Source organism: Clytia hemisphaerica, unplaced genomic scaffold (assembly GCF_902728285.1).
Source record: "Clytia hemisphaerica strain Z4C2 unplaced genomic scaffold, Clytia hemisphaerica genome assembly, whole genome shotgun sequence".
Classification (NCBI taxonomy): domain Eukaryota; kingdom Metazoa; phylum Cnidaria; class Hydrozoa; order Leptothecata; family Clytiidae; genus Clytia; species Clytia hemisphaerica.
This window is the reverse complement of record NW_027103756.1, coordinates 35,302-47,778: the sequence shown is the minus strand read 5'-3', so window position 1 is coordinate 47,778 and position 12,477 is coordinate 35,302. Positions and strand designations below refer to the sequence as shown.

The 12,477-nt window shown below is 37.5% G+C and overlaps 1 protein-coding gene across 1 annotated transcript in view; it reads right to left on the bottom strand.

The window, feature by feature from the left end:
- The window catches only part of LOC136805518 (ubiquitin carboxyl-terminal hydrolase 24-like), a 58,883-nt gene that overhangs the window by 24,109 nt on the left and 22,297 nt on the right, over positions 1-12,477 (bottom strand). Inside the window, exons 8-24 of the mRNA XM_067062085.1 lie at positions 11,789-12,000; positions 10,444-10,539; positions 9,795-10,040; positions 7,986-8,100; positions 7,449-7,615; positions 6,796-6,870; positions 6,652-6,763; positions 6,043-6,260; positions 5,295-5,458; positions 4,104-4,380; positions 3,598-3,753; positions 2,835-3,035; positions 2,434-2,559; positions 1,956-2,146; positions 1,374-1,592; positions 587-782; positions 10-121 (exon numbers count right to left, since the gene is read on the bottom strand). Of these exons, the coding sequence (XP_066918186.1) occupies positions 10-121; positions 587-782; positions 1,374-1,592; positions 1,956-2,146; positions 2,434-2,559; positions 2,835-3,035; positions 3,598-3,753; positions 4,104-4,380; positions 5,295-5,458; positions 6,043-6,260; positions 6,652-6,763; positions 6,796-6,870; positions 7,449-7,615; positions 7,986-8,100; positions 9,795-10,040; positions 10,444-10,539; positions 11,789-12,000 (2,883 nt within the window). The remainder of the gene's footprint in view (positions 1-9; positions 122-586; positions 783-1,373; positions 1,593-1,955; positions 2,147-2,433; positions 2,560-2,834; positions 3,036-3,597; positions 3,754-4,103; positions 4,381-5,294; positions 5,459-6,042; positions 6,261-6,651; positions 6,764-6,795; positions 6,871-7,448; positions 7,616-7,985; positions 8,101-9,794; positions 10,041-10,443; positions 10,540-11,788; positions 12,001-12,477) is intronic.

Here is a 12,477-nt window from a genome sequence, read left to right as displayed (position 1 = left end):
TCGTGATACCTGGTGTAGTGGAGTTTTGTTTTGTGTTGAGTTGTAGTTGCCCAGCAGCTGCTGACCATGAAACTTGAAGTAAACTCGAAATGATCTCTTTGAACTCTTCCTCGTTGATGTTCTGAAGAAAAACATTTATTTCATCACAAAATTACTTGCTAAGTTAAAGCCAACCATCAGCCTTGGATGGCATGAAACCGTATATGTATAAAAATTACAAAAATTATTGTACATATACGGCAAGGCTTTTCGTCCGAGACGGAAAAGGGATCCTACACATTAAGTCAGCACATATTTTTGAAATTTTAGCGATTTATGTTGTCTTTTTGAGACGGAAAAGCCTCTTTATTCTTTGCCACGGAAAGTCATGTGACATCTTTTTCAACCAATAAGATTTAATAATTTCGAGGGTAAAACAAACACTATGGTTTAACTCACTAAAAGATTATGCTTACTGAAAACACATAATTAATCTTTAGTAAGTGTTCTGTTGTACCCCAGTTCTGACGTCATGCCGTGGCGAAGAATAAATTTCACTAGAGACACGATTCCGTCTGAAATTTAAACACTGAATAAAGCAGGTTACCTCAATGACCATCTTAACAGTTGGTGAAACACTTTCCAATACACTTGACGTTGACCGCAGACGTTTCCGTAGATTACCGTCCGGTGTAAATGACGCCGCATTGCCGCCCGGTGATGAGGAAAGTTCACGGACGGAACCCGGTGAATCGTTTGCTGCTGCTCGAGCACCAGGCCATGATGAGGCGACAGGGCTGTGACTGAAATGAAAGGAAAGTAAGTTTGTCAAAGTACAGCATTCAATATGGGAAATCCCGAAATCTACATTAACGGCGCTTCCGCCCGTGATATAAAGAAAATTAGAAAAATCTAGTCTAGGTAACATAACCATATTTTGAACACAATTGCTTGGGATTTGTAGCTATCTCTAAAACGTCAGTTAATTCTATAAAACGCTATGATTTTGGCCTATAAAATGACTTTTGGAGTAGCTTGGAAAAGCATTGGTGATATCTATTTGATTCCATTCGTATGTTATAATTATATATGACTATTGTTCATAGAGTTGTTGAATGCGACTATTATATTATTTGATTTCCACCCTTCCCAGGCAAATTTCGAAAGGAAAACGAGTGAAAATTCGAGGTTATCATATTGTTCATTGAATTTAAAGTCCGAATTGCTGGAGAGGAATCTTCAATCTTTCTCAAGCAAGAAAAAGCAAAGCCTTTGTTTTAACACTTATTTGAAATTTTAATCCGGAGTTTGTGTGAAAACCAAGCAGTTAAGTTTTTTGAATGGGAAATAAGTGGCTTCATTTCCCATCCAAGGTTCATTACCTTTGGTCTTACCTTTGATTAGAAATAGAGCTTGTATTCCCGACTTTGATGGGCGTGGAGGTTGAATTCATGGAAACGTCAGCTTGTGAATCCGTTGCCGTCGTATTCAACGAAACGGCGTGCTGTAGAAGGGGTGTGTCGTCCGCTGATGTCTGCCCGTACGTTCGCACGACCGCAGGGTAAGGTGGGGAGTTGGGTTCCATGTCTATTTCATCACCACACAGAAGAAACCTGGAGAAGAAAGGAAAAAGTTTAGAATTAATCGAATACAAAGTTCTGATTCCAAGCGGAGATTTTTCTCTGTGAAATTATTCTTGGCCGATCTTAGATGATCGATGCGTCTATTTTTTCATTCAAAATGAGTAACCACCAACCAAGGCTTCCAACAGGAATCGATAAGTTATTTGAGAGCCCCAAGTCGATGATTAAAAAGGCATACCTGTACCGTATTTCCTTGCCCCGCCCTCTAAAAACCACCAAGCCCTAAAATCTCAAAAATTTAAAGAGCTCTGCAGCGTTTATTTGAGGAGCTGTCTTCTTCTAATAATTCCCTGTATGTATTTTTTCCTTAAAGTTGTGACTAGGCACACAAACCTTGCTAGCTGCAAAATGATGTAATAACAGGACTGTCTCAACTCGTAATCAGCGTTGCTAGGTAACGTGTCTGGTAACAAGATATTCATGATGAGCCTTAAGCCACCTGCATTTAACCAATTCTCACGAAATGATTGCGTCACGTTTGGAGCATCGATACCAAGGACTGGCATCAATTTGCTGCTTAGCACCTGTTGAAATGTCAAAGGGGTTTGATATTATAGCATATTGTGATACAGGACAGGTGTAGGTTTGGCGCTTAAACTCCTGAAGTTTAAATAACGAAGGCTATTGACTATATAATGACTGAGGCTATATCAACTGGAAAGAAAATTAAGTAATGGTATTAGCTTTGAAGTAAAGTTCTTAGTTTCATACTAAGGACTTAACGTAGTTAAATAGACCAGATTTTTAATAGATCATTAAATTGTCTCTTTTTTTTTACTTAACCGAAATCAATTTATATAAAGACACTAACCTGTAAATTATACAACACGCGGAAAGTGGACATCTTAGGTGCCGTACATTTGAAATAGTTTTCAAGGACGGAAGTCGATGACGTAGTGTAACCAGCTCGCGTACCCGGTGAACATAGCATCGGATTCTGAAAGGAAGATGAGACAATAAGTTTTAAAACTCAGTTCGATCAGGTTAAAAAGACAAAATTTATGATTAAGTCGCTATGATAAAAATTGCCTAAATCCGGAGGTCAAAACTCGAACAAAATCGCATTCTCTTGGGAAAATCGTTTTAAATGGATACTTTAATTTCTCAATTTTTTCACAATAGACGTTTTCAAGATTAGACAAAGTAACGTAATTCAGGTAAAACCTGAATCATGAAAGCAAACATTCGAATTTGAAGAGGCCAAAAGCTCACCTGAAAACTGAACACATCAATTGCTTGAAGAACGTCTCCGTCCGTCGGAAGCTGTTGGAGAAGGTTACGCAGCACACAGGTGATCTGTGGTTCTTCTAACTCTGCCAGGGTGTACAATTTGTCGAAGATCCTGTATTCCACAGCCAAGAGGAATCCAGGGAGACATTTCTCTCGATCCATCTTATTCACAGGTGAAACGGACTAAAAAGGAAAAATTCTTGAACTTCACAAAAATCTATGAATGATGGAACGAGGGTAAGGTACTTTTTAAGTATTTTCGTGAAATTGTTAAGGAAAATATACAAATCGCCTTTATTACAATAACTAATATCATAATAACATGCTTCAAAAAAGTTCAACAGCTTTTAGACAGCAGCTAAGGAATTGTTTTATGAAGGGCCATCAAACCTTTAGGTGAGTATTAAGATGTTCGTGATATTCATGGCGCAATCAATACGGAAACACATGAAAAACAACGAGCGTCCGCCACCAGTTAAATTGTCGAAGTTGAAAACTCCAAAACTCATTATTTACGTCATAAATATCGAGAATTGGGGTACAGGAATTTGTAATGGTTGTTGTTTGCTTCATTCAAAAGTTGAAGCCGAAAAAGTCGAAGAGAAATCCATACTACCTGGGTAAAGTGACAAGATTTTCAGGCAAGTGACAGCAAGTATCTCCCGACAAAAGATTTACCCGACTTTTACCGTTTCCCCCTTTAAAGGTAGTCATGAAGATAAATAGCGAACTAAGACCAACTTACGTCATTTGAGGCACTGCTGGATGCAGACGCGGATAACAAAGTTCCCGTGGCGCCGCCCGAAGTCGCTTTGATGGTAGCCAGTAGTTTGGCTGTTAAATTCTGTTTCTTCTCGAACGAAAGTTGTAGCAGCAATTTGTGGTCTTTGTCCGAGAGAAGCTGAAAGAAATCAATTTCAATAGTCACCCTTTAGTGTTCTTATTTTGGAATTCCTAGGAGTTGGATAATTAAAACTATTGGGCTTTTCTTTTTTCCAGAACCTTCTAAAAGGCAATATCTCAAAAATAAAGTCCTAAAAAAAAGCATGCGCGTTCACACATCGTTCGGATGTTCGGGAAGACATGCGTAGACGAGTCTTATCCGTGACATCATAATCTTTTTAATGATTCTTTAAACTTCAGTCTCATAAAAAAAGTTGAACTTCTTAAAAACAAAACACTGTTCTCAGAAATCATAAAACCATTACGAGCAGGTGCAGGGAGGTGTAGAAAATTTTGAATTCTATTTACCGTTTTATCGTTCATTAATATTTGTAATCCCTCAACCGGACAGTCCAATTTGTTAGCGATTTTTTGTCGGACAGCGGACAACCTCTCGTTGCTATGACTCATGACGTCAATCTCTGTTTTGTTGCTTTCACACGTGATATGAATTTGTATTGGGTAGCCATGGTAACATGAGCCGTGCGAAGGGAAGGCGCGCGGTAGAGCGTATCCGTCTTCAACTGTGATGATATAGTTACAGGTAAGGTGTAGCAGACGCTCGATTGATAGAAAAACCTTTGATCTGGAGTGAAAGGAATGAGATAGATAATTATTCCGCTATTCCGCTGTGTTTAGCCTCTGGAATGTTTCAACTTTGAAAATTTCATGAAAATTAGCGTTTTTTGAGAAGAAATCGTTGCAGTGTCAATCTTTCGCAAATTTAAAAACCCACTTTCCCTTGGAAAAAATTGACGTTTTTTTGTTTTTTGGGACCCTTGGGGCATAAGGTACCTGTTGAACGCAAAAATTTCAAAATTTGCGAATTGACCGTTGATAACATTAGGGGTAAAGGGACCCAATGACGTCACGGGTTTGGGAAAAACTTCAAAATGCGATAAGTAGATAAGTAATATTTTACAGTTGAGTCTCTTTAGATCGGACCCGCACAAGGAAGACAATTTGTTCGAGTTAACAGGAAGTTTCGAATTATGGAGGCGTTTGTTCAGTCATATAAGGCATTGTTAACTCAGCGAGGGAACAGGAAAACATTTTCGACTTAAGAGACTATTGTACTTTAAAAGAAAATTCATATCACAGCAAACTGGTGTACATAATTCTTGTAAATTTAAATATAGAAGGGAGAGGAGAAGAGACAAACACACTTCAATAAATTACAGTTGACACTAATTCAGCGCTCTACTGTTCGATGAGTTCCAGTATTACTCCATAAAGTCACAGTCAGCAAGAAACTCTATCGTAAACGACGCTCTACCATTCCATACGCTCCCTTCATCGATAAAAATCCCATTCCCCTTGGAAATCGAATTGGAAAGCATCGAGCAGTTTCGAGAATTTTTCGTAGAATTACGGATAGATAAACAAATAAACGAGCAAACGAAGGAACCAAAACATTACCTTTCAATGAGCAGATTCGGGGATAAAATTACGGATAGATCAACGAGTAAACAGGCAAATGAACGGATGAAAAAAACGTACCTTTCAATACTTGACCCTTTGATAGGATGAGGTTTTTTGAACGTGCGTGTGATTTTCCCTTCTTTAGGTGAGCAATCTTCATTCTCTTTCAATTGTGATAAAAGATGTTCCAAGCGTTTACAACATTCACCCATAAACTTCTTGTGTATACTGAACGAATCCACCTGTTGCAGGGAGGAACAGATTGGAAGTTTGAAAAACCCAAACTGATCTCGACGAGACCTACCGAGTGCCACACCAAAAGTATGACGGCATATTTTTTTGTGAGTCTAGATTTAGGATAGGGAATGGATGGGATAACAAAATGATCAAATAACCTCAAAATAAGCTACTTTTGGAAGATACCGAGGTGCATATGCGAAATTGTTTTTATCAACAGCTTAGTAGTTTATAGAGGTTTCTCATGTTTGGTTAAATTAAATTACTTCTACAATTATGGAAGCAAACATTCAATTTGCGCAAGAGAGTGCTTCTACAGATTCGAATGTTTGGCTTCCATAATGGCGGATAATTACGTAATAGATCTTATCGGAGTTTTTGATTTTTCTAAAAAAGCAATGCATTGTGGGATTGTTTCCAGTGTATTACAATAGAAATCTCTTAGGAATTTCTCGAGGGAATTCTATTGTAATACTCCCGAAACAATCCCACAATGCATCGCTTTTTTAGAAAAATTAAAAACTCCGATAAGATCTATTACCGAACATGAAAAAGCTTTACCATAGCCGAGAAAAGTAAACGGTTTAACCTTCTTCAGTTTATTGGAGAGCCAAGAAAAAGAGACATCGATGAGATACTGTGTCGCTTCTTCGGCGATATTTCCGTAAGGAGATTTCAACACCAGTTGCCATAGGTACGGCATTCCGATCAGTTCTGTTTTATCCACGACCAAGGAGGAACCACTTCGGTGGATTCGGTGTTCATTTGTGTTGACCGTTTCGAAGTACGCGATAAAACATTTCAACCCTGATGAGAGAAGAGGGAGAAAGGAAATGAAAAAGGAAGGAGCAATGGCCGATCGGTAAAAGGTGTCAAAATAAACCAAACAAGTTCCCACTAAAACTATTTGAGCCAAAAATAAGTTACCCTCTTTGAAGGGAACTTTCTCGAGTTCTATCAATTATTAAAGAATAAAATGACCCATCAGAGTTTAAGTTTATATCTTATATGCTCTTTCCAATAAAAAAGGTTCGATTTAAAAAAAAGCAAAAAGAGGTATACGAAATATACTTTTGAGTCTCTGCGTCAACTATTTTAAAATTTCTTTGTCCCTTCACTCCTTTCGCTTGTTTCAAAAATGTAAATTCGTTACCAGCCCCCTCAAGAACCGACCACGTGTATGATAAATACTACTTACCCATTTCTTTCATTCTAGAAACATCAGTTTTTAAGAGTTTCTGTGTGAACAGTTCTTTCAAAGTGTCTGCTTGCAAATCACGAATGCATTCGTAAAACCATTCTAGACACGTCTAAAATGAGACGAAATATAAATTGTTCAGAGTTTCTGTGTGAACAGTTCTTTCAAAGTGTCTGCTTGCAAATCACGAATGCATTCGTAAAACCATTCTAGACACGTCTAAAATGAGACGAAATAGAAATTGTTCAGACCAAGCTTTCACAGTTTACTGATCCATTCTGCTTCCAAAGTATTTAAAAGCAATCTATTTTCTTAAAATTTCTTCTTTAAAATGGCCATAAAACTTTTTTGGTCGGTAGGTTTCGACGTAGGGTCGGTCGGTTGACGGCAAGCCAGCCTTAGTCAGTTTTATGCTCGGAGCGATGGAAAATAGGTTTAAACCTATCTAGTCTCAAATAAAACCACGTAAACTTATAAAACTCTTCACGTAATCATTCACGTAAACTTCTTGGCTTTAACCTGGCTTTAATGCAGGGATTCGTTCAGTCCGGGAAACTTTCAATCAAACGCGTTAACCGGAAAACTTAATTATTTTTTTAAAAAACACTCCAGATCATCAATTTAGAACGCTTCGACGTTGAAAATGTCGAATAAGAATTAAATCGAACGTTCCAGTTTTTTTCTAATTTATGTAAATGATGTGCATTGCTCTTGCAAGATCAGCATACAGCACCCTGTATGTATAAATAGGCTTTAAACATCAACATAAACATCAACGAAGAAGGGAGTTTTCTAACCTCGTAATCACCATCACAATTGTTTTCATCCAACATTAAACAATCCCAAATCTCCTTCGCACGTCCATAACTCAGATAAAGGTTACCATCTTTCAGAAGGAATTGAATCAACTTCAGGTGGGTCATGATAATCTCGGCGTATTTGTAAGAATTGTTGATAATCGTTTCTGAGAAGTAAAAATATCAGGTAGGTCAATAGAAAGAGTACTGAAATTTTTTTTGTTAATTCTTGAAAGACTTTCTGGCCCTGAATAATATGCACTTTTCATCGTTCTATTATGGATGCTGGTTAAAAATTCAAAGGGTATGAAATGATATTTTTGTTGAGATCCGGGTTGCCCGAAATCATAGTCTAAACTTCCATGATCTTTTGTTTGAAACTTAACATTTTCGTTATGTCCCTAAATGTTCAACTAAAGATATTACTATTATTAGTAAGATGCATATTTTGTGAATAATTAAAGTTTTGACAATCATCTTTTTATGGATCCTAGATTACACAAAGTAAGCAGGAAGGGGGAGGGGCGATTTACTTACCTCCAGACAGCGTACCAGGTAGAATTGAACTGGTGGCCGTTTTATGAGACTGGCTTAGACTGGATGTCAACAGTTTCATAAGTTGGTTGTTTTGTTGGATGTCCTGGATGGTCGGCTGAAAGAGTTTGAATAGAAAGTTACATCACAGGTTTCATGATATGTACCACTGGAGAGTCTTCTGAGAATTTTTAAAATGTTCCATCCAATACGTCACTTAAACAATAGAAAAAGTGACGTATTTGGTGGAACAAAAACAAAAAAGTTGCATAATTTCGTGAAGACATTGCAATGGTACATATCATGAATAAGGTAGATTTGCCTCATCCTCATCCTCGGTTTTTGTTTTGTTATTTCAGGTTGAAATGTTTTTATCTTTCTTATATTAAAGTAGATCTGGCGCTCTCGATGCACAGCTATTTAGTAATGCTATCATTAGGGTACCGGAGACCAAGGTTTCAGGCGATGACGCCTTTGACCACTCAACCACTTGTTCCTTTGAAAACCAGTAACTGTAGACCAAAAATGACATTATTGCAGCTAGGAATTGTGAAAATGGACGGAATTCTAAGGATTACAAATTTGAGCGAAAACCCCTCTTTCTGAAAAGACAAAAATGATGTGTGTATATCTCAGCTATACGGATTTCCGTCTACATGGTGGACGGAAAAGTTGCAACACTGCTGAAAATAATGTATGTAAAGATTCTTGATATCTATATATCTATCTTGATATCTCTCTCAAGATTCACTCGTTCGCCAGCTCTTGCGGTGAGCGGTCACGGTGTACGGGGCTTCGAACCGGGTTATAGTCCGATTTTTTAAATTCTCATTCTTTCCCCACTCTTTCCATCTTATTCTTTGAACTGTAAAATGTGTGTGAGAGCCACAGGGTTGGATAGTGGCAATCCAATCCCAGTTCCTTCTCTTCTAGTATGCTTTCTTCAACGTTGTGGCAGAAACGTGTCAAAGGTGTGGCAACTTTGTCTAGTAGAAAGTATACTTCTTTTCTCATTGTAATTTTAGTTTCTTCGGCTGGTTCCGTGTTACGTTTTAGTTTATTTTATATTATTGCGCGCGTTTTATACTTTCAATAAACACATCTTTTTACTATCTTTTATCTGTGGTGGTGTCTAATTAACACTGCTTGGCCTACCTACACAACCCTATTTCCATCATATAGGAGGATATTTTCACAAATGGCCGAAATCCTGTGTAGGTCGAAAACTGAGGAACAGATAATGTGTTTTCTTGAAATATTTTTTGACTCATATTGAGTTACTTCTTTCCATCTTAACTCATATTGAGTTACTTTCTTCCTTAAAGTCATTTTAGATCACTAGTTTTACATTGACGGATTTCTATGTCATCATATTTTCCTTTTCTACTCCAACCTGATTGATTTTCTGTGAATGTTCATTCTAGATTTTTGTTGTATTTGTATTGTCTTTTTGTTTTGTGGGTTTTTGTATTTATTGTTTCCATTTTGAGTAGTTGAAGGTTTTATACTTCTAGACTATATATATACCCAGTGAACTTTATATACCCTGGACCAAGTTTCTCAATCGCGGCCAAGCAAAATCTTTGATATGAGTTTTTTGAAAAGTGGTACCCTAATGGCACTACTCAATAGCAGTGTAAATGCATCGAGAGCGCTAGATCTACTTTCCCTCGAAAACTTTGGATGATGTAGCGCCGTTAGACGTTAATTTTAATACATGGCTTTTATACGGGTACCAATTCAAAAAAAAACTTCGATCAAAGATGGCGGATAAAGCTTGGTCCAGGAATATATAAAGGTCAGTGCTCTCACCCTTGTATTCTTCATGTTCTTTTTAGCAATGGATTCCAAATTACAAAGGATGTGTCTGATTCCAGGTACCACCCACGTGTTATTCTTGATGTCTTGCACACATTTGCTGACGTAATCAGTTTTCGTTGCTATGGTGATGAGAGATGAGTCACAAAGAACGTCGATGTGTGATTGGACAGCCTGGTTGATCAAATACAATGGAAGGTCTTCTTCGAGGTGTGAAAAGTTCCATAACAAGTCCAGAATCTGGAAGTGAGTTTAAGAGATTGGAAAGTGAACGAATATATTAAAAATGTATATATTTGAAATTGTGTAAAGAACGAAATCAAATCATTTGTGTAATTGCGTCCTTATAAAAATTAATCTTCGGCCATTGAACGAAAAGAGGTCTTTCAGATTCTACCCCAAATCTTTCTGAAATTGACATTCCAAAATATTGTTTTTTTTAAGCGAACGATCTACATCTGATTTTTAACTAAATAACACATTCCCTTTAAGAAATCGTAAAGTGCATGAATGGAGGTCTTACCAAAATTATATAATTTGGCGAAAACCCGCCGCTTTGGAAAAAATTTTAAGAGGCTATTGCTTTCACATAGTAATTCATTTCGATTAAAAGCCGATTCTCAGAATGAGAACATCAACCTACCTGGGTGACGATTTGGTTATCTTTGATTTCACGTCCAACTTTTCCCAACAACAACAAAAGACGTTCTTTCGATTTATCATCTTCCTCATCCCAGCTCTGTTAAAAATTAAACGAATGAGATATTGATTGAGACTTCCTCTAATGAAAAAAAAACTCAGGAAAAAATGAAAATTCGTGTTTGTATAGTGGGAGGTGTGTCATGAGTACAGTTAGGAGGCTTACGTCTTTACAATACCTTAGCCTGTACGAGATGAAGGCAGCACCGCGGTTTTATGTATACGTGTTTTTAAGCGACGGAGACGGTTAGCTTCTGATTTTTCTACACCCTAATTGACTGGGAACAGTAGATGAGTAATTTTACCTTTATCGACTTTCACAGTCACTCTTCCCTCCCAAAAGTGCAAATACGTAAATTCGCTGCTTTTTTAACCCTCCCCTAGAATTTTGAGCGAAGTTTGAAGTCACCGTATAACGTTTTGAAGGAGCTGACGTCAATTCAATGGAAAGCAAACCCCGCAGAACGTACCTTTTTTTTTAGTTAGTTTTATTTGGTCGGTGTTTTTTTTCGCTGGGGAAAAATTTCGTCACCTAGAGGCATTTTCGTCACTTTCCCCCGACCAAAATTTGTAATTCGTCACTTTTCCCCGACCAAAATTTCAAATTCGTCACCTTTCCCCGACGAAATTTACAATTTAGTCACTTTCACCCAACTAAATTGTCCAAATGAAATGGTTTCCTTCACTAGCTCGAAAAAAGATTCGACGTTTAAAGCACTAATTTCGATTAATAAAGGTGTAAAAAATTTAGATTTTAATTTTAGTTGGGGTTTAAAAAATTGGGTAAAAGTTTTGGTCGGGGAAAAAAAAATCGGGTAAAAGTTTTGGTCGGGGGATAAAATATCGGGGAAAAAATTCGTCGAGGAAAAATTTCGTCACCCCCTCAAAATTTTCGTCACTTTCCCCCGACATTTTTTTCCCCGATAAGGTAATATTAGACAAACAAAGAAGAAATCGCGTGGTGGGCTGGTGCTCAGGCCAGAAAAATTGGCGTAAACAAGGGGATGAGCTGCAAATGAAGAAATTCAAGGAATTCGCTAAAAGAGGATGCAAGGTGCTTGCTTGATCGCGAAACAATTGTGCATTGGAGTTTCTTTAACTCGAACCTCAATAACTCTCTTTGAAAAGAAAAGTTTTATGATCCCTCCAGTTAACAATGCCTTATAAACCTTACACCATAACTCGAGATTTCCTCAACTCGAACAAATTTATGTTTTACGTGCGGGTTCGAGTTATGGAAACTCCACTGTAATCCAAATTTGTCAATCCAGTGTTAAAGAAATGTTTACCTTCTCCAGGAGTTTCAAGAAGTGTTCCATCTGCTCCACTGAGAAGTTCTGGATAGCACTGGAGATGATAGAATGAATGTTATCAACCACAGTGATGTGTTTACCAATCTGCATGTCCCATATCGTGGTCAACTCTTCGAGAGAGATCTTCGAACTGGCAAAATCAACGATCTTCTGAAGTTTCTCTGAATATTGAGCATGGTGGAGGCTACCTGGAAACGAACAGAATTTAAGGAAATGATTATAAAGTCTTCGCTTTTTTTTACTTTCGTAGATATTGAGCCCAATTCTTATAATGATAGTATCTTACTAGAGGTAAAGACGACCCTGAAAAGTCTTGAGATTATTTATACCAGTTGACCTTTCACTGATTCTTTTGTGGCGTCATTAAGTTTTGAGTAGAGTATATACTTGAGGCTGCCATGAAGGAATCGAGAGGCAGAGGTTTAAATGTCGAAATAATCAGCTTTTAGAGGTTTCTCACGTTCAACTAAGTTACGTCCTCCGCCACCATTTTGGTAGCAAACATTCGATTTGCGTCAACCTCTACAAATTCGAACATTTGCTTCCATGAATGGCTGATTTCCCTTAAGTTACATAGCTTTGGCAGAACCTTAAAGGTTTTATTTTTACATAAGTGTTCCCATTTCATATCAAACACATATTTCATATCAGGTTGGTGTCTCCCT